Source organism: Mus caroli, chromosome 18, assembly GCF_900094665.2.
Source record: "Mus caroli chromosome 18, CAROLI_EIJ_v1.1, whole genome shotgun sequence".
Taxonomy (NCBI): Eukaryota; Metazoa; Chordata; class Mammalia; order Rodentia; family Muridae; genus Mus; species Mus caroli.
In genome coordinates, this window is record NC_034587.1 from 77026907 (window position 1) to 77050112 (window position 23206).

At 39.7% G+C, this 23206-nt stretch overlaps 1 protein-coding gene across 5 annotated transcripts in view; it reads right to left on the reverse strand.

Annotated features, from left to right (window-relative positions):
* The window catches only part of Atp9b (ATPase phospholipid transporting 9B (putative)), a 188450-nt gene that overhangs the window by 86814 nt on the left and 78430 nt on the right, over nucleotides 1–23206 (reverse strand). For all 5 annotated transcript variants that reach the window (XM_029472075.1, XM_029472074.1, XM_021150340.1 and 2 more), the window contains 3 exons: nucleotides 20893–20973; nucleotides 18785–18860; nucleotides 10669–10745 (listed from right to left, as the gene is read on the reverse strand). In XM_029472075.1, the coding sequence (XP_029327935.1) occupies nucleotides 10669–10745; nucleotides 18785–18860; nucleotides 20893–20973 (234 nt within the window). The remainder of the gene's footprint in view (nucleotides 1–10668; nucleotides 10746–18784; nucleotides 18861–20892; nucleotides 20974–23206) is intronic.

Sequence of the window (23206 nt, forward strand, 5' to 3'; positions counted from 1 at the left end):
CATTGTGTAAATGTACCATATTTTTTTTTTGGTTTTTTTTTAAAGTAAATTAGATATATAGAACACCACTAGAATTGTTATGATTAACTATCTAGAAGACCACCATTCAGGAATGTACATCAGAAGAGGTTTGACTACTGTTCCAAGACAGCAAAGAGACTTGAGTCTAGCCTTCTCCTGTTCAGCATCATTCCCTGGTGGCGATTTCCCTGTGGATGATGTTGTGTGCTCAGCCTTTTGGGAAGAGGCAGAGCACCCCATGATCTGCCTTCACCCATACAAGAGGCAAATGCATCATCTGAGACCAAGATTAAACTCAGAGTAGTCATTTTTCTTTATATTGTTTGGAATTAAAAACGTATTAAATTGATCCATTATGAAAATTCCATTCTCTACATTGTGTGATTCAGACCATGTCTATATCTTAAGGCTATGAAACAATTTTTGTAATTGTAATAACAAAACAAATTATTGTCTTTAAGTTAAGAAAATTGTTGCTCGAATGACTAAATATTCAACCAAAACAAAACAAATCTCTCCCTAAATTGTGTCATACACAACTTGCTCATTTCTACAGGTTAATGAACTCTCTGTAGCTCTGTTATGTTTGTGTTTATTTCTCTTTTCAAGTCTGTACTTGGGAGTTAAGGAAAAGTGCCTATAGTGCAGTTTAGCAATGACATGGCTGTGTCGCACAGCTAATACTAGTCATCAACATTACTGCGATTAAAAAAATATATTTCACATCAGTGCCAATGACAAAGGTAACAGAAATTTGGTTATGTATGTGTGGATGCCATCATAGTAAGCCACACCTCAAACAGATTAGTATAGACTATTTACTAAGTGCAACGTATAGTGGAAGAGGTCAAAGACAAAGCCACTCTTTAGATTATCATCTCACTAGTATTGTTTTCATTCCTTACAATGAATACAACAGGCAGTCCCCTGCTTAGAGGTAAGGTGACACAACGATTATTAACCATGTGAACATGAATCATTTTTATTTCTTATTTAACTCTTTGTTTGGTTTTCCTGAACTATGGCTGTGTGAGGAGCATGGGATATAAGAATGTACACAACACAGCTCCTGCCTCTATGCCATTTAAATCTTATGGAAGACAGGGATAACTAAGTAGTTGTCGTGGACTGACTCTTACTGAGAAACTAGCTTGTGCAGAGTGCCAGAAACACCAAGATGAATGGAGAGGCCAACCCAAGAAACTGTGATGGATAAGGCAGAATAATCACTGGTCTACACAGTGTGTGCCCAGATGGCCCTACAAGCTTAAAACAAAGCAAACCCTCCTAGAGTGGCATTGAGTGAAGACAGGAGGGAAGGAAGGATGAAGAAGGGCTCATGGCAACAGCAGAAAGGCTACTGTTTATCATCAGAGCAATGATAAACATTTGAACAGATCAGTGCAATAGGGAGCGAACCTTATCACACTTCACTTCCTGCTAAGAGAGCACAGTATTTGCTGTTGTGGAAGTATGTCAAGGGTTCTCTGCACAATGAGCTATAGGCTCCTAGACCCAATAGAAAAGAAAGGCTGTCCACTAACTCAGTGGGAAGTCTACTCTATGGCTTGCCCAGAGCCTGGCTCTGTGCAGCACAAGGGAACGAGGGATGGATGAGGGAGGCAGCAGAATGAAGGAAGAGAGGCAAACACGCTCCACAGAGCCAGACTCTACGCTAGTGGACTTTGGCAGGGAACCATGACAGCCCAAGGGCTCTCCTTTTTAACTGACTGCTAGCTCAAAACATCTGCAATGAAGTCTGCTTCTGATTCTGCAGGACCTGTGTGACCTGCAGATAACAGAGGAGGGCTCCAGAGGACTTCCATGTCCATAAGAATGGACAAGTAGGGGTGAGTAGCTAGAAATCCTCTGGCCTGAGAAAGGTGGCATCACATGGCTGCTCAGAAAAGCGTCATCTTTCCACTCTTCTCTATCATGTCCTCTCTGCCCAATGCACTGCACTCTGCAATCAAGGCAGAGAAACTGTCCTGCCTTACTCACAGAGCACATCATCAGAATTGTGTCAAATGATGAGGGAGAAGAAGACTTTACTCATTCCAGAAATAACTATTATCACAAGTTCCTAACAGTTTTCAAGGCCTCAGGTAAGGAATCAAGGAGTTCAATAAAATCTCCGCTATGAATTTAGCAGTTTACTAAGGTGTAGTAAGGAAACACTGCCAAATATATTCTCACTTATATAGATAAATATACAACAAGCATTTCTTATTCAGAACATAATGCAGAACTAAGCATTTAAATACCTTACTTCCTATGCAAGGCATTTGATTAATAGTCAATTTTAAAGGAATTCAGGGACAAAACTGACATTTGTACTTTAGATATTTCTGTGTTTGTAAAGCAGGTCTCAATTATCATCAGAATAGCTTCTTTCCTGTTTCCCTAAAGTCTTAAGTCCATGTGTGCTCACAGTGCAGACATAGCTCTGTGTGGCTGTGATATCAGGATACTGGACACAGTGACGGTGGCCTGAGTACCAGTGTAGCCCAAGTGGATGTTCACCATCTTATCTGTGTGCTATTAGAAAGCTTCACAGTTGGCCTGACAGTGGATAGTGTTTTTCTGATGAGGCCTAGAAACACTATGATTTGTTAATAGTAATAACAGTTGTGAAAAAGGCATCTAAGTGTCTATCCAGGAGGCCAACCACAACACTATGTTACCCCCACTCAGCTCTTGGTGAAATAGAGCAGCTCATATTAAATTGGAAAATAGAATACTCAAGAATACCCAAGAAGGCAGCTATTGGAAAAACAAAGAGGTCCTATGGTCCTATGATAGGATGTAACCGCCCCCCCCAACACACACACAAAGACAAAAGCCAGCTATTCTAATATAATATTTTACTATAGATCAAAAGGACTCTTAAAATTTTAATAAATGGTCCTTTTTAAAATAAAAAGCCATTTTCCAAAACTGCCTTGATTTCAACTGGGAATGTACACCACAGTTGACTCTATTTTGTTCTATTGTCTGAAAATGCCTTGCAACAATCCAGATAACGAGAGGCAGCTCTAATTCCCATAATGGCACATGTCACCTGTCTCTCTGTCAATGAGACATCTGAAAGCATCTTTTTATTAGAAACACAAATCAATATGCCCGAGGGATTACAATAACTACTTGAAGCAATTTGTATTATCATTTCATCCTTGATGCTCCAGCTCTGAGCAACTTATTATTATGAGCGGCATGAAAATGGCAACCTGTCACGATTGATTTTCCTTAACCTTCTCTAAGAATTTTTCCCTCTTAAATGTAATCAAGTATCATCTTATTAAATACATCTAAGGCTAGGTTTTATAAAGCAGTCCATTACTGTAGTGGTAGTCCTTGTAATTTAAACTTTCACCAAATTTCATTGTAAAGTTGCTTAGTAATAAAAAGTTTTTATTTGTTCAAAGTTTTAAAACTTCCAAATATGAGTAGAGTCCATATCCCAAGTAAGTCATATGATAAGGAACAATTTCCTCACAGCTAGAAAAGTTAGAGAACTGTCCTTCCATCTGGATACCGATGCTGTACTTTGTAGCTACCCTGACATAAGCATACAGCTATATTTCATTGTCATTAGAGTGCAAGAACAACTTTAATAAGAAATCTCAAACGTGAAGCAGAGTGTTGCATTACTCAGCTGCTCTGCTCACAGATTCTGTAACTGACCCAGGGATCTTTCTAGGGCAGACATCAGAGCAGAGATTGTCTCCAGAGTGCACTACAAACCCGCAGGGAATTGAGGCCCTGTTTCTGACTCGGGAAGTCTGAAAGTGCAAGAGTTTGCATTTCCATGTCTCAGAGGGAGACAGGATTGGTGCAGACAGTATTGTTGCTAGCACAAAGCAGCAGTACAGCCCATGCCACAGGAGGAGGGAGCAAGGCTGGCAGCTAGACATGTTTTATTTATACTTTAACACCTATACAATATGTATCTAGGGTCCAAATGCATGCTATCCATATCACAGAGAAGAGAAAGGAGCTGGGGGGCACCAGGCTCAAGCCTGGGTGTTAGAGAGGCCAGATTATTCTCGCTAATTCTCACACGTCACATCAGGTTGAAGGATTGACTTTTTATTTTTTAATCTACTAGAAAACAAACAAGCAAACAAACAAGCAAACAAACAAAAAGCAAGGTAATGAAACAAAGAGAAAGGGGAAGTGTGCCCAAAACAAGAGCTATTAGCTAAGGCAACAGCAAAATTAAACGTAGATTTATGAAGCTACCAGTAAAATTGGGTGAATATTCAATGTTCATTTGTCCATCTGCTTAGCTCTGCAGGCGTTTTAAAAGGCACAATAGTCGCCTGCTTGTGGTGGCACACGCCTTTAATCCCAGCACTCAGGAGGTAGAGGCAGGTGGATCTTCAAGTTTGAGGCCAGGCTTGTCTACAAATTGAGTTCCAGGACAGCCAGGGCTACACAGAGAAACACTGTCTCGAAAAGTCAATTAAAAAAAAAAAATAGGCACAAACAGATCCTTATGGATGCTCCAGCCTAAGTGGGAAGTTGGCACTCTGTCCAGGATCCAGAGAGAAAGGGGGCTGGTGGGAGTTGGTGCCTTTCCAAGTGTGGAAGAGAGATCTGAAGAGAGATCTACTGGAACAGCCTCACCAAGCCCAGAGCCTGGCAGATTGACATGCCTTCGGGAATTGATGGTGGGTGGGGAGGTCTGAATAGTGAAAACTCCAAGGAAGGTCAACAGGGATGACCTTTGCTGGGTCCTGGTGGGTGTCCATTATGTCTCTGCTACAAACCATTTTTGTGGTCATGATTATGAGTTGTGAGTTTAACAGAATCTAGAACCACCTGAGCATGCTTGTGGGGGATTATCTTGACTGATTTAACTGAGACGGGAGAGCTGAGCACTATGGGTATAAGTAAAGAATGGGTGCTGAGAAGCAGCTCCCTCTGCCTTTTGACTGTGGTATGACATAATCAGCAGCCTCAAGCTCCCTACACAAGCACTTCTCTGCCATGATGACCTAAGAGTCAGCACCCTTCTACCTTAGGTTGCCTTTGTTAGGGTATTTTATCACAGCAACTAAAACTTAACTAGGATGGATTCTAGTTTACTCACAGTAACGGCAGACAGAAAGCTGATGGAGAGCCACACCCACAGCAGAAGATAAAGTGAATGATGCTGCAGACCAATTAAGTGCCAAAGCAGGAGCAGAGGTGGAGCAGGAGGTGGCAGATGTGGAGATGGAGTATTCAACGTTTTTATGGAAGGGAGCCTCATCTCTATTAGTCAACAAGTCCCATGTACTGTGGCTATCTCTAAGCCAGTGAGGAAGGCAGGACTTAAAGGCCTCCCTGAATTACCAAACTGGACTATTACAAACTCATACAATGGTAGTCCTATGCCCGCATTTGCCAAATGTGTGGCTGGAAAACACACATTTAGTCTGAGATGAAAACACAAGATGGTTCCTCAAAACACCTATGGGTTTGTAGCCTGACACTGCCACACCTCTACTCCACAATTCCTTTCCTGGTTGTACTCCACCTTGTCACCAAGAACAGCCTTACTTCCTTTGTCAGACATGTCTCTGGATGACCATTTTCAGTGTCCCCTCCTCTTTAGAGCCTGTAGACTTTCCAGCACAGGAGGCCTCTGGGCTAATATCTCCACAGCTCCCTGGCCCCAGCCCTGGCTGGTCATCCTCAAGGTTGTAGTTCTGCTCTCTGACACCTGCTCACAGCTCTGGATAAACCCAGTGCCCGTCTGTTGGTATGAGCTGATACTCTCGCATATGGATGATGAAAGGCCTTAGATTGTCACTAACTACATTACTGCCATACAATCCCAGTGTCAAAGGTGAGTGGCAAGGCTTTCATCCTGGCCCTTTTGGGAATTGTGTTAATCTCTGACCAAGTTCTCTGTCAACTCCGCTACCGGACCAGCTGTTAAAGGATTCATTATTTATCATTAAGTCAAGATTGGTTTTCCTGAACCATTTTTTAATCGTAGGAGCCTAAAAGAGTTCTGCAAGTTTGCACAGTTCTCACATGTGTACATCAAAGTAAAGGCAGGATGCAAACCACCCGAGAAGAGTGGCCAGGCCACACCATGAGATTTTTTTCTAAGTACCCAACAATGTGTTTCAGGGGCCTTTGGATGTCTGCACTAAGCTTGCTCTTGTGGAAGACAAATAAATGTCTTGCGGAAGATGATCAATGTCCTTTATTCTTTCCTGAAGTCATTATTGTGATACTGAATTTTCTCATCAGGAAAAACACAATCAAACCACAAAATCCTTTGTCTTATGGTACAATCTTTCTTAATTTCTTCTCTCTTGCTTCCTCCCTCTACACCTTCCTCTCTCTCCCTTCCTCTTCCTTTAGCTCCTTGTTCCTTTAATTAACATTACTTCTTCCTGGTCTGGGATCCTGGTCATAAAATATGTTAGTTTTCCCTTTCCTTAACCCTGAGGCTCAGTCCCTGCCGCATGGCACCCACGTCCATCCTGTGGTGCCCCTTAAGCTTCTCTGACACTAAGAACATTAACCTGAATTTCTGTCTTGAAAACCTACGGCAACTACTGAATTATACTAGTAATTTTCAGACTCCAAATCTAGTGACTCCTTCTTTCTAACTAACTACTGCAATCTGCACCCATGGCTATTGCTCTCTCTTGCAGATTCAACACCCTCGTCACTCAGCTGTCTTTTTTCTTGATAATCTTCCTGTTTCCTCTGTTTATCTTTTGAACCAAACATTCTTTGGAATTCCACTTTTTTTTCCTTACTAGCCAGAAGACTCCAGGAGAACATCATTTATAAGCACACGCTAAGTGGACTAATACTGCTCAATAGATATTTCCAATTCTCCACAGGGCAGGATTATGCTTTCCTGATACCCTGAGTTTAGATGAAGCCACTTAATTGCTTTGGCCAATGACACTAACCCTATATGGTTCATTGGTAAAAGCCATTAAGAGTCAGTATATGAAATGCCAGTCCTTATCCTAGTGGTCATGGGACTGGGTTGCCAAGGTTGGTCATCATGGCCTCATGATGAACAAGCCAGATGGAGTCTGGCACAAAATTTGTGTGAGACTGCTGCAGAGGCCACCATGGTCTGTGTAGTATATTATCTGGCATGGGTTAGCTCATCCTGACTGGTAATCACTACTCATTCATTCAGAATTATAGATATTTCAAGCAATACTTACTCTGCCAGCAGTGAGCTCTGTAGTTAAATTTCAATTAACCACCTGTCAATCAAGGTCCCCTGATTAGGATCACTGTCAGAATTAAGAGGTCAAGACATATTTGCTAGTTGAAACCCAGTAGAGCTGAGAAAAATAATCTGAATTCCCTCTGAAATGTTTGGTTTTGTTTGCACTAATCCTCTCTGAAGTCTAGAAGCTTATAGAACACTGGGATGTAGCTTTCAGGAAAATGTCATACAAACAGCAAACATCCATTTCTGTCTTCTCTTCTGTAGTTACAGTCAACATCACATTCTTTTTCCTCTGTAAAATCCTAGCTGTTTGGTCCACTACAGTCTGGCTGAAGTCCTTTCCTGAACTTTACTAATATAAAACTAGCATTGAACACTTGGAAAGATTTCACTGCTTATATATGTAAACATATATAACTTATTTTTCTTTTGGGTTAAGCCTCAAGTTACACAACAGTATCTAAGTATCAAACCTGGAGAAATACCTCCTAAGGAGGCTCAGCTGCAGACAGGATGTCCCCTCAGCACTCAGTGTCAGTTGAAAGGAAACAGGTCAATGAAGGACCAGAGGAGGAAGAGAGATGGAAGTGTGCACAGAGAAGTGACAAACTTGGGGACAGAATGTAAAAATTATTTTAAGATTAGATTATAGATAGTTATAAAATTTTAAGATTAATGATTTTCAGAGAAGATTCTAAGAAGTACCCACGGGGTAATAAGTACTGTATAGGCCTCAACTGTCACTTCTGTGAGTGTGGCTAAGAAGGGAGAAGAGTAAGCACCAATTAAGGCCCAGGGTGGGGCCAGCTAAAGAGACTTTTATATCCATCTGTGAAGTCTATTAATGGAAGGACAAAGGTTCTAATGTAAGCCTGTAAAAACTCCAACAATATCCTATCCTCACTAACACCAAGGAAACAAGGATATTTCAACTAGCACAAGAGAAGTGGTGCTGGAGAGAAGGCCCCCTTCCCTGACTAAAACTACTTGATGCTTTTAGGGAAGACTGGGACTTGCTGGCCAGCATCCACGTGGCAGCTTACAACCTTCCATAACTAGGGGAACCACTGTGCTCTCAGAGACCAGAAGATGCTCTCAGATCCCCTGGGACTAGAGTGACCGATGATTGTGAAAATGCTGGGAATTAAACTGGGGACCTCCAGAAGAGCACCCATTGAGCACTCCTCCCAACCCCAGCTGCTTAGGATTTTTACACATGAATCAGCAAGTATTTTTAAATTTTAAATTGGAAGTAAGAACTGAGACTGACAATAAGTATTTCGTGTCAGCAAACAGTATTAGGAACTGTGATGCAGCTGAGTGTGGTGATGCACATCCCAAATTTCTGGAGAGATAGGAGAGTACCTATGAGTTCCAGGCCAGTCAAAGCTATACAACAACAACAACAACAACAACAACAGTAAAATAATAATTATGGTAATAATTACCATGCAGCATCTACTGAGCACTTGTTAGGTAGCAAGTTCATTTTTAAGAGCAACACATGCACCAGCTAATTCCCAACTGCAGGTGGGCACCATAATCTCAATTTTACAGATGTGAAAATGAAGATGCAGAATTAAACCATTTGTTCAAAGTCTACCTGGTTGAGGGCAAAACCTAGATTGTCCCCAGTGACAAAGCAAGTGTGAAGATCCTTACCTATGACATGAACACGTCTGAAGCACAATGAGCCAATATGAGACATGAGCAGAGAGGAAAGCTGCTAAGTTGAAGACTATAAAAACCCTGGATCTAAGTACAACTGAAGAATAAGGAGGGATTTAAAAAATCTGATTAAAAGGTAGCTTTTAAAATGTTAAACTTACTGCTTAAAATGAAAGGTATCCTCAATGTCACCATAAACACAAAAGTGAAAACAGTCAAAAAAAGTCTTGACGTTGCATGTGCATTGGAATATTTATTCCACCTGTTCACTTGAGGAAACAGTCATCACACTCCTTTGTATAATATGAGCATCATTCTATGATATATGAGCTACTGAATTGTTTTACTGTGACTTTAGTTCTATTGTTGAAGTAGTGACTACGGTATATTTGATACCGAGAATGGAGTTTGCTAAATAATCTAAAGGGGCGTTTCTCATCCTCACAGTTAGATTTCATATTGAAATTACAATAGGATAAATACACACAAACCTAATCTCACTGTCTGAATTTTAATCTAGTGAAACAGACACTGAACATTTGACACAATTTCATCACATACACAAACCTTCACCATTCGTTTCTCTGTTGGATACTGTCTGCTGTCTGTCTGTCTGTCTTCCTCCCTCCCTCCCTTCCATCCATCCATCCATCTATCCATCCTATGTATCTATGTATGTATGTATGTATGTATGTATGTATGTATGTATGTATCTATCTATCTATTTATCTATCTATCTATCTATCTATCTATCTATCTATCTATCTATCTACAGCTGACCAGCTGAGCTGGGGGGAGACCCTCTAGCAGACCCCATTCACATCAGCAAGCATGAGGGTTAATCCACTGTAATGGAGTTGGGCCATATACGAGGTTGATGATGTTTTCCTGTTTAGTTTGTTGTTTTGTTTTGTAGACAGACTCCTCTCTATGAAGCCCAGGATGGCCTTGAACTTACAACATAAGTCACTACATTTGGCACTTTTTAAAAGGCTATTTTAAAAATAGTTCTTAGCTGAAGAAATGGATTATACCATACCAGACATCATATATATGTATTTTTAAGGGCATATTTCCTTTCTACTGCTTAGTAGAAAGTTTTCCAGCAAAAAACAACCTTTACTATTAGTAAGCTATAGAGTAAAGTGTGAATCTGTGAGAACTGTTTGCTATATCTAAATATATATGTAATATTTCAAATAAGTGTAAGCTGAACAATAAGAAAGTTTCTCGTTTAATTGTACTTTCAAACACTGACACACTGAGTTCATTAATGAACATAAATCAGCCACACAGCAAATACTGAGAATCCACACTAACTTTTTGTTGTGATTTAACTTATAAACACATTTTGACTGCATAAATGATAATTTCAGGGGTATTACCAGGAATCTTTATGCTTTCACTATGTTTTAGAAATGAAAGAAATAACCTGTATATAACAATATTATCAAGATAAATAACACAAAGCACTAACAGATTGTTTTAAAAATAAACCATCAACATAAAGAACACAAACTACAAAATAAACTTAAGATGAGAAACCCAGCACTAACTGCCAAAAATAAGGACTATAGGAAACACAGATGAGGCCAAGGGTTCTTGACTGTGAGAATGATGCACACACAGGGACTCATTACAATTTGCCAGCAATCGAATCTGCTTTTCATGTTATGTAGTATGCTATATAAAGTGGCTATTCAGCTCTACATAGACTTTCCTACGGAAAGGAAAAAGCAAGTTCATTAAAGCAGCAGCTCCTTAATCTAGCCTACCTTATTTTTGGGATTGGATGTGTTCATTACACTTCGAGTCTCTTTTCCAGTATAAATGACAACACCTATTACAGTACCTGCAAAAACATGAAAGTGGTCCTTATAGCAATAATTGAAAGCATAGATAACACTTTCTAATTAATTGTCTTGATGGAAAATATATTATACTCTTTGAGCTCATACACATTTATCCAACAGTCTATTTGATTTAGTTAGTTCAATAAAATTTAACCTTAACTTTTAGAAAGGGGTTAGAAGTGACATAATTTGTTTAAACAATATAAATTTGCCTGTTATCTACAGCAAAATATGAATTAATATATGTTTTCCTGACAATGAGAGAGACATGGGCTTTTCCTACTGTCTACTGAAACAGTAAGAAGCTCACTATTACAATGGCATCAGAAGGCTGTATTCCTGACTGAAACTGCACTGCTGGCTCTCCAGACCAGAACAGGGATAGGGGAGTCAGTTCTTCTGCTTGACTGTGTTGCTCTGCATGAGAGACCAGGAAAGCCTTTGTGGCTGTTTCACATGCTTATCAGGAAAACCACATCAGAGGACAGGGCATGCCTCAGTGGAACATTTGGCCAGCATGTGTTAAGACCTGGGGCCCACCCTTATCACCACAAAAATCATGTAGTTGAGCAACCAAAAACCCACCATAAACATAATTTTAAAATACTTGATTTTACATTTAGATACTACTCATTTCCTTAGTGGATGTCTCTACAAATTTAGCTTTCTAAGTTGACAGGTTAGGAATGTGTAGTACTTTTTAAACTTAAGGAAATGATAACGAACCTGTATGTTAAAGGCTTGAGCATTTATCTAGAGTGCAAAACTAAAAGCCATGGAACCTGTATATAATACCTGCATCTCTTACAGACCTATTTTTGTCCTTAAAATGAAAAATTCTGATATTAAAATTACAAAGTAGAAAGACATTATGTATGCAGGCATATAAAGCACTGAAATTAACAATCTTAACAAATTTAACTATAGAAATTATACAAAAACTATTCTGCTAAAGTTCAAGGCCAGACCGGAATACACAGTAAGAACTGCAGCAAAATAAAAACCCCAAAAGACATATAACCCTAGATGTGGCATTAACATGTGAAATTTTACAAACCGTAAGACAGGACCCATGAGATAAATATGAAGTCCTATTTGCTCCATCTGAGCAGAAAGGGCCACATGCTGCACACCCTGTAGCCCAAGTCTCTGCTCCATCAAGCTATGGGGATAGACCCCCTGTGGTCCTTAGCAGTGGCCTGTGGCTCACAGAGGCTGCAGATCTTGTAGTTCTGAGCACCACTATCTACAATTGAACCAAGTTCTAGGAAGGTGTGACTGGTCAACAAGGGGCATGAAGCTCACCCAGCTACCCAAGTGTTGTCTCTCTGTATTAGTATCCATTTAAATTTCCTACACAAGATGACTGTTTAGTGTAGACTTTAATACTTGATGGGGTAATACTATCAGAAACTTTCTCACACAGAAGCTCACACCACACAATTGTTTCACTATTAAAAGAACAAGGTTAAATGTTAAATAGAACCTCATCAACATTTTCTTCCTATTTTGCCAATTTAATTTAATCAAAATATAAAATTGCCATTAATGTTGAAATGACCATATTCTCACAACAAATGCAACTTTCAACTGGATTGATTTATTTATTTATTTATTTATTTATTTATTTATTTATTTATTTTAAGATTAGCAGGGCAAACAAGTGCCAGGAAGCCTTCAGGATGACTCGTCAAACTTAAAAGTCTCCATCCTAAAAGCCAAGGCAGGTTCTGAAGACGGTGGACTCTAGGCTGGTATTTACAGTACTCAACGAGCGAAACACAAGACTAACAAGAAACACAGCATACTGGCACGATTCCTGATGTTACAGTTGTGTAAGGTATTAACATTTGTTAAAGGCTCTCATTGTATTCTCTCATTTGATGGTTGCTAAAAATGACTACTCAGTGTAATTAGTTTAAATGCATTGTTGTTCTGAGTCTCATGCTTTTTAATTACTTTGAATTGCTTGAATTAGTTGAGTACTCTGCAGGACTCTTCACTCTCTTGGACAAAGGATTTATATTTATAGAAAGATGCAGGCCCCTATAGAAAGACACAGAGCAAAGGGAAAGGATGAGTCTTTACAACGAGCCTCTAGGACAAGGCAGGACATACTCTTGGGTACAGCAGCAGATAAAACAGGACAGATGCAGAACGTGTCAAAGTTCCCACGGGTGAGGGCATTTACATGCAAGAATTTCAGATCTTTTAATCCATATTTTTAGTTTAAAATTAACCATTCATTCTTGCTCCAAACTGAGACACTTTTGCAAATTCTTAAATATATTTGCATGTTAAACCCAGAGCCACAAAGACATTTTGACCAGGTATATACTGCATAACAAAATCCCTAAGAGCAATGAGACATAATATCCACATTTTAGTTCAGTTTTCAGCAAGAAAGTAAACCAAATTTTAGTTCAGTTTTCAGAAAGAAAGTATTTTAAAAGTCTCATGAGCGCTTAGTCCTAAAAGTCAATGTTATACTCATCTGGTTGAAATCTACACCTTTGATTTAACTAAAATCATTAAAAAACATTATAAAAAGATTCAGATGCTAACTTTCCCAAGCTGTGTTAGCATAAGAATGACACACTGATGCTACTGAATAGAATAGACACCCAGGCCCTACACTGGCTGGCCTCTTGGGATAAGTATAAATCACTGTGTGGTCCATCTATATAACTTCAAATTTCAGATCCATCACACCTGCATTTGAGGTGATCAGTTATTAACACTCTGGCTATACTGTAGCCTCCCTGCCATCCATATATCTAAATTTCATAAAGTACTCTACCAATTCAAATTCATAGCTGAGTTATATTTTAAGGCAAATAACTTCTCTATAAAATCTAATAATGCTAACAGCATCAACCTTAGGGGAAAAGGTATTCTTCATGTAAATATTTCAGATGTATGATTACAAAATGTAATCCAGCAAACCCAACTGATTACTCTTTTTATTAAATAATCAGATTCTTAGAAAACTTTAGTTGCCACCTTTTAATCAGAGATAACAGCATGTGGAATTTAATCAATAACCAATACTTATGAATTGAGAAACATTTTAGATGATCTAGAGAAAATTACATATAGATGCAAAATAATAAGCCTAGGCCCTTAAACAGACTGATTACTGGTTTTAAACTAACAGACAGTGGGATGCTTATTCAAATAAAACAAAACAAAAACCCAGAAATAAAGTAAAAGATGTAGTATATATTCTGTGTATGTATAAAAGATCTGTCAAGCAAAATATATATCGAATATTGGTAATGCTTCCTGAGCCTGGGAAATAGTATACAGACAAGTCATTAGAACCAGTCAGAACCCAACTACAGCTGACAGAGGTTCTCTGGTCCAATCTTTACAGATGCTCCCCAGTAAGAAGCTTTGCCACCAGGCCAAACAGGAAAGTACCAGATGCACACCGACTGGGGCAGACAACACTAGAGCTCAGGAACTTGGAGAACACATAAGAAAGGGCCCCGTCTGTGTGAAGACTCCATGTGGCCAGAGACAAAGGGAGAGAGACACAGAAGATCTGCACCAGGAACAGAGTCCAGGAGGTTAAAGCTGTAGCAACTGATACAGGAGACCTACACCTGCTAGGTCAGAGGCACTCAAATTGCGGCCTTTAGCAAGAACCAGGCTTACAGCAAGCTCTGGACCAAATTCTGATGTTCACCTCTGCTGCTTACACAAAACACTGCAGGAGATAGGAATTCTGCAGTAGTGTCCATCCATCTACTGGATCTTGGGTTGCAGCTTCTTCCTGGCTACTTCTCATATCTGTAAACATTATTAGGCAGCTAACACCTTCAACCACAGCCTTCTGTGGTTGGTATTTGATTGATTTCCCACTGGACTGTAGTCTCTTTTCAAACGAATGCTAATTACTAATGATCTATGCATGGCTAGAATAGGAATAGATCAAACCATGCATAGAAAATAGCCAGACTTTATTTTGAAAATTTGTTTACATAACTGCTACTTACACAATAAAAAATGTGGTAATAGAAAAACAAACTAAAGGACAAGCAAAAGAAAATATACCCTCATTTTTAAAAAAAGTCTTAGTAAACTGTACCAAATACCTCTAAATGTTTCCAAATATTTGTTGTCAGATTATGCATCTCACATAATGCTTCACCCACTCCTGAAAACGCCCATCTGCATACATTCTACAGCATGCTCTAGAGGACAGAGATCATGGGCAATCCAATCAGTGCACATACATTCTCATACACTGCTTCAGAAGTTTGCTTTTAGGGTTAGGACAACTCCATGTGAGGACCTGACCTACTTTTGAATGGAGTTCGCACACTGACACTGAGTCCCACACTTTTAAAACTTGATGACAGAAAAGGAGGTCAGAAATAATTTCATTCTAAGAGCTACTCTCGACCTGGAAATGGCACAGTGGCACTACTCCTACTATGTGTTAGTCCACGTGAGACAAGAAAGGCAGCACAAGTCCTATTATGTGCTAGGCCACGTGAGACAAGAAAGGCAGCACAGCTTAAATGCATGCCATGAAATCTCACCAACAGAACACGGCTACCTAACCACAAGTAAACAAGGATGGCACCACAACACACACATTAACAGCAAGGTTCGCAAGGCCTAAACCCTAGACAAAGAACCGTAGGCAGTTAAGGAGGGCTGAGAGCAGAAGTGAGTGCTACTCAGGAAAGAGTCCACCACTTATTTATCTAGCACCAAAGGTCAGCCCTGAAAACACATACATGCAAGCAATAGTATATAGATAACATAAGCAGGTCGCATTTATATTGAGGAACATACATATATTTATACACAAAAACATGTATGTGCAACAACAATGAAAGAAAGGAAGACATGGATGTGAAAGATGAAGAGGGATAAACACATGGAAGGGTGTAAATGGAAAAAAGAGAAGGGGGGAGTATGTAATTATAATCTAGTTTTTAAAAGGTGCCATCCTCATATTAGTTAAAAAGAACTCTAAGTTTCTAATTAGTTACGGAAGGGTAAGAACACTCAGGTTATTCCTGCAGTTGTAGACTGCAGTACTCCTAAGGCCTTAAGCTTTTAAATAAAGATAAAACATCCTTTAAAATATATAAAATGAAAGAAAATGCTTATATTTTTAAATGTCCAGAAATATGTGAACCTGAAAGGCATAATGATATTCTTTTCTAAGTGGACTGTCTAAAACAGCAGTTCTCAGCCCATGCTTTACAACCCCTTTGGTAAACCTCTATCTTCAAAAATATTTACATTATGATTCATATTAGTAGCAAAATTACACTTGTGAAGTAGCGATGAAAATGATTTTATGGTTGGGAGCCACTACATATGCGGGGTTGCTGTATTACAAGGATTCCATGTTGGAAAGGCTGAGAACCACTACTCTAGAACATCTTCTGAGAGGATCAAGTACCCATCAAAACCAGTGCTACAGGGGACAGACATATGATGCGCATGTTAGTACCTCTGCAGCAGAAGTTCTTAAGTACTTAGCTACTACATGCCAAGGTCATCCTGAAATCTAAAGTCAAACAGGAAAACTATGTCCCGGAAGTTCTTTGGGACATCTCAGACGCCTTAAGCTCAAGCTGCTTTCTGTCTCTGGGGAGAAAGCCACAGATTAATAGTACTGGGGTTTAGTATCAACAGTCTAATATGTATTTAAAACAGAAACAAGGAACAAAACATGCAGTAAAAATTGTAATTAAAGACAGCCTTTTGCCAGGCAGTGGTGGCGCATGCCTTTAATCCCAGCACTTGGGTGGTGGAGGCAGAAGCAGGCGGATTTCTGAGTTTGAGGCCAGCCTGGTCTACAGAATGAGTTCCAGGACAGCCAGGGCTACACAGAGAAACCCTGTCTCAAAAAAACCTTTAAAAAAAAAAAAGAGAGAGAGAATCTTTTAATCCTTTAATAATTTTTAATTTAACATTGTAAAAAAATGCTCAATAACACAAAAATTAAAATTCTACAAAAATAGGCACTTAAATGTTTCCTAGTGCAGATGCTCTCTTATAAACTGACGGTGAGCTCAGAGACCACACCCACACCAAGCCTGGTGTGGATGCTATACGGCGCCATGCCTGGGCACACAGGGCATTCAGGTACACCCTTCCCTTCAGGAGCACAAGCAAGAGCAGCAGCACCTTGCTGAACAGGGACATGGCTCGTGGATGGGTCTGTAGGGGTCAGAAATGTCTAAGGGCAGGTGAGGTCTTCAAGGACACTTCCCCATTCCTAAGCTGAATTCAAAGTCCCTGAGCCTTTGGTCCCCACAGCAGAGGATCCAGTATTCCCACCTCTGAAATATCTTCATGGACAAACATCTTTGCCTCTCTACCTACAATTTTATAAATATATGTGCATATCAAACCATGAAACACCTCACAGAAGTGAGCACTTAAAGATTCTTACAATCTGCCTCCATGCTTAGTTTTTAAAGTGTGAAACATAGTAATAAAAGTTTTATATCTTATCCCTAAAGGGTGGATGAATATCTGTAGTTTTCTAGGACTGTAGTATAAACAGGTTCCATTTAAACAAAGGATAACAGAACTGCCTAACATCCCCCACCCCCAACACACACACACACACACACACTCGGGGTCAGGCACACAGGTACCTAAGTGTTCTTTAGGGCACCATGTCCTCTCAGAACTAGGCCTTCTTTTGGTGGGAATATTCCCACAACTGTCCTGAAAGCCATCACATCTGGAATCAATCAATCTCAATCTCAATCTCTCTCCCCGCCCTGCCCTGTGTGTGTGTGTGTGTGTGTGTGTGTGTGTGTGTGTGTGTGTGTGTGTGTGTGTATGTCTCTCTCCCTCTCTCTCTCCCTCCCTCCCTTCCTTCCTTTTTGATATTGCAGGATNCTCTCTCTCTCCCTCCCTCCCTTCCTTCCTTTTTGATATTGCAGGATAGGGTTTCTTTCCTGTGTAACAGGGCCCCAGCTGTCCTGGAGCTTGCTTTGTAGGTGAGGCTGGCCTCAAACTCACAAAGATCTGCCTCCCAGGTGCTGTGATTAAAGGTGTGTGCCACAATCGCCCTGCTGCATATATATTTCTTTCATCTACTTTAGACATCTCTTCTACATAGAAGCCTTTCCTACCCCATGTCTGTAAGGTTCTTGGCTCACATACTTTCATAGGACATGGAACTTTTTGTGGTACTAAAATTATCTGGACCATTTTCTTAAAGTCTTTTCTACCCACCTTAGCCTCCAATTGATAGGTTCCATTACCAGCTCATTCCAGACTGTCTGCGCATATGGAGAAACTGACACTATTCAGTCTCTAGGAAAGAAGGGGCAGTACCACTGTGCCATGGTCAGGAGACAGACAATCTGAAAGATGAGCTTCATGGCTGATAGCTTCTTCTGAGGCTCCCTCCTAATGTTATCATTGATGTTAACCTGCTTCTGACCTGGTAGTAAACTCTGCACTTGTAATACATCCCATAGAAATTGATTTGCAGAACTGAATTTAAGTAACTTCCTCTTTAACCACAAGGAATATTCCACCTTCTTCTAATTTCCCTCAAAAAACAATCAGAATCTTCTGTGCTTCTGAAGTCCTGGCCATCTCTCTCTCTTTCTGACTTGTCTGTCTCCATTTAACCCTTTCCTCTCCTATAGCTACCCCAGACAGTCTCTTCTAGGTCTTGTCAGCTGGACAAAAAAGTAGATAAGAACCATCAAAAATTATTACTAGCCTCCCCAGCACTCCTGTGAGACCTCTCAGTAAAGCACTCTGTTGTGTATCATGCAACAAATGTCACACCCAGGAAAATGGCCCTTGTTCCACAACAGTAGCTGCAGCACAGCCTCATGCTTCTGGTCTTGCTTTGCCATGGGTGAACAGTGTAACCTAGGCCTCCTCACAAACCCTCAAGACTATCCCCTGGCTTCTCAATCAGCTACTGCTAAATACCTCAGGAAGTTTAGGAAAGCTGCGTTAGAGAACCTAAACAAGGCTAACATCCTTAGTATGTGAGATTCATTCTTGAAGGGAACGTCTTTGTCCTTACCTGATGCAACAACAGTGCTTGCCCACAGTGTGTTCTCTATGCTGAGACTCTCATGAATGGGAGGATCACTGTCTTCCTGTTCAGAGGAAACACAAAATAAAACAAAACTGGAAAATTAGTCATGTTCCATTTAAATTCCAGGGATCTACAGCATTAGAAAAGAAACACGTCTGTCTTTATGTACCCAACTGATAATACATACAAATTTCAAGGGTGAATATAAAAACCTAAAATTATAATTTCATTTCTTCTTTCATATGCAGTATGGGTCTTTCTGTTCACAATAACTGTTGGGTGTTGCTTCTTTGAACCAGATACACAGAGGGAATTCCACTGTCATGATGGGAGCTGGAATCTCTTCTCAATTCACAAGGCATCCTCTTACCACTCTATGAGCTAGAGTCGGCTCTGTTGGAGGCTGACTCTCCTCCAGAGGGCTACAGTGTCGCTTCAGAACAGTCAATTTCCCTTCTTCCCTATGCTTCCTAGAGATACCATGCCTTTAAGTAGGAAATTATTGCTTCACAGTTTTCCAAAGTTTCCAAAAGACCCTTGATGATTAAAGAGCTACACTCACCAAATCCATCCAGAGGACATGTGATCCTATCTGAAAAAGGGCCCTCTTCAGGGAACAAAGACTCTCTAACATCAGTGTCCCAAGATGACACACCCCTACACCCCATATCCTGACAATGGCTCTGCTACTTTGAATTTTACACCACTTCAAGAGAAAGAAACCTGAGGGATTCTCAAACCTAGTTTACTCATGGGATAAGAAGAGTAACCTCTACCCACCTCTAATCAACAGGAAATCTAAAGTAACTGCTTAAACACACCACCAACACCACTTCTCTTCTAAGCTGAGTGTTCTCACACAGCTTCCTCCACTGGGACTGGCTATATTACCACTCCAACATGTCTATCCACAACTGCACACTCACCCCCTACCCCCAGGCTCTGAACAGCCCATTCTTACTCTCTGACCTTGAGGTCTAGCAGATATTCCCAACATTTAAGAAGCCATAAGCAATGCAGACGAGGGAAGACAGAGAGAGATGGGGGAAAAAAAAGAAGAAGAATGCAAAAAGTCTCTAAACTCTATAATGAAGGTTTGAATAATTTCTGTATGAAGTGACACCTAAAATGACAGTTTTATTATATGCTAAAATGTTTTTTACAAGAATGTGAATTCTTCATAATGATTTTGAAAAGCACAGGAAGGCCATGGAGCATGATGAGCACATGCTTCTCCCATGTTTCCATGGACACCTTGGCATGTAGCTCTGCAGCACACATGTCAAAACACAGCTGCAACATGATAGCCATCTCCTGTGGGTGCGGAATGCCTCCAAGGTGTTCTCAACTTGCACTGCCACACTTGTAGATTAACTGTCAAATAACTCAGTATCTGCAGATGGATTTGTAAGTGATAATGATCACTAGCTAATCTTGTATATGACAAAGAGTAACAAACATGTCCAACCATGCTCTAGTATAAATAAACTATAGTCATAAAACCTCTTATTAAGAAATAAAAGTTATAAGCTGCTAAAATAAGTATTCAGTTCTTCTATTCCCAATAATCATGAGCAAATGGAACAGTGGGGGAAGCTTCAAGGTTTACTTTACCAAGTTTTTGTAATAACAAATTCATGCATCAAAATATACACATAGAAGTAAAGAAATGTGTAAATGCATATATATGTGTATATATGTACACACACACACACACATATATAAATGTATATTTATCCTTCCAGGTAATAAGAGCTAGAAATGATGGGCACATCACAGCTATCAACTATTATCTGAAGCCAAGATTGAATTAGCTACAGTGTGCTATTTTTCTGGCTCCCATCCTATGGGAGCAGGATTTTATCAACAGGGCATCTGCTACACACAAGAGAGCCTGCACTGAATGTGACCCACCAACACAGATGCTGCTGAGAAGATCTAAGAACCTGACACATGGTACAGCCTTTGCTACAAGCTTTAGAATCTCTGCATGAATGTACTGTAGACTGAACTGTTGTCTCTAAACAAAGGTCCATTAATTTTAACTTCTACAAATAATGAAAATCTTCATATTAACCAACTATTTACCTTACCCTGGTAAATGTTCCTTCAAAGCTATGAATATCCAGTTGTGGCTTCTGAGCATAAACATAGGCACTGATAGAAAAAAGGTCCTGAAACATAGAAAATAAAAATGACCATCGATCTGATGACTGAACAAACACGGTCAAATAACTGTCAGCACATGAAGCTTCCATACCACACACCACCTTCTGATCCAGGGAGTTGAAGAACAAGCTAGCAGCGATCCCCATTTCCACATGCATATGAGCATTTACAAGAGTGTGTGTTTCATTTACTATATCAGACATCAAATGACTGAATAATGACACAATAATGAGAGTGTCATTCGAAGCGTTTCATGATAATTTAAAAATCATTCTGAAGTTTTCAATAATGTAGGAAAGCCTCTGCTATTAGGTCAAGGGCAACATTTGTTCGCATTACTTAAAGGTCATTAAAATACATCCTTAATCATAACATGTGTTTCATTACAAATAAAATTGCCTCTTGTTCAATAAAACTAATTAAATGTAAATGGTATTGTTTACTGCTATATAGATCTTTTGAAATAAATCAGCAAGTCATGATTTATTGAAAATTGCTGGGGCCTCATGGTTGTTAATAAATTTGCTTGATCACAAAAGCCAGAAGCATATTTCCCAAATGTCTACAGTGTCTGGAAACTGTTCGGCAGAAACCACATCTGGGACTGCAGTAGAGCAGTGCAAGCTCAGTCACAGGACTCCCAAGCCCCAAGCTTTGACCACATTAACAGCTCAGGAAAAAAAAAAAAAAAAAAGAGCTGTAGTACGAGTGGTCCACCTGCCCTGCACCACACTTCCAGGGCTAGGAGGGACATTACTGGTGATGTGACACAAAGTATCTCCAAATCCATCACTCACAGTCACAGGAGTTAAAACAAGTGACACATATGTCATTGTAAGCTATGAAGTGATGACAAACTAAACTGCCTGTCCACAGTAAGATCAGAACTTTCTTTTCTATGGAATAGCAAAACGTGTTCAGCTTTATCATTGCCCATGCATAGGAAGGTCCGTTCTTTTGTAGGAAATATTCTTGTTAGTGCATACATAACCAAATAAAAAATTACAGTAATTTCATGAATTACACAATTGTTTCACTCAAATTTATTCATACTTCCTATCAAACCATATTAGGCATAAAATTTGAAAGTAGCATTATATGAAAAGTATACCTCTTTAAATACTTCATTATATGTAATATATATCTTTAAACACTTTTAAATATAAATTATCATATATATTTTCCATTAATAAAAATGAAGAGAACATCCTTTTATAATAAAGCATGACTTCCTATGGTGATAAAAAGAGAAATCAGTCAAAGTTAGACAGCAAATAGTATACTAATTTTTTAAGCTATCTTTCTAGCACGTTATTCATAAAAGGAGTGAAAGGACCGCCCAGTCAAAGTGGGAAGTGGGGAAGGAGCTGATTGGCTACGCTCACTCTGAGCACAGGTGGCTGAAGACTTAACTGCATGGTGGCTTCATCATCTGTGGGGCCCTGGACATTAAGGACCAGCCTAGAGTATTTCAGTAACTGCAGCATTATAATTGCTAGTGACCCTTCTGACTTCACCTACTGACAGACACTTGAAGTGATTAAAATGACAAATAAGAGCTGTCAGAAAAGTAGCATTAGGGCACACCAGGAAACCAAACAACACAGAGGAGAACATGCTAGTGTTGACCCCGACACAATCCGACACATTTACATAGAGCAAAGGAAACCATGAAGCTAGCGGTCAAAGGACAGACTGAAGGTCTGCCTTGCAGCATGCAGTGCACTGGGTCACAGGCACATCTGCCTGTGAATGAGGAAGACTGGAAACCATATAACCAATTGAGAACAATTTTAAATTTGTAGAAAAAAATTACTTTGTTCAGGAAACAGTACTGGTGAGGGTGAGTAACATGGTTTGGTTGTTTGATTTTGATTTCTCACTCAGAAATTCACCCGAAATTAATGCTGACTAATTAGAACATTTATGATTATGGAGTTTCCCAACTAGTGTTGCAGGTCCAATGCCAAATTATCTTGAGTTACCTTTGAGCCCCCCTTTAGTAGTCATTCACTGCCCACCTAACTAACACTGGCCTGTAAACATCTTATGATCACTGGGTAAATCATCTATAAATGGATTAACAGACCATCAGCTTCCACCAGCTCAGACTGAGATGTCATCTGTGCTATCACAGAGGTACCTTCATGTTTCTGTAACCTACCTGACATCCCACCAATGTATTAAATGTGCCTTCATTTATGACAAAAAAAAAAGGAAAGAAATTAAAGAGAAAGA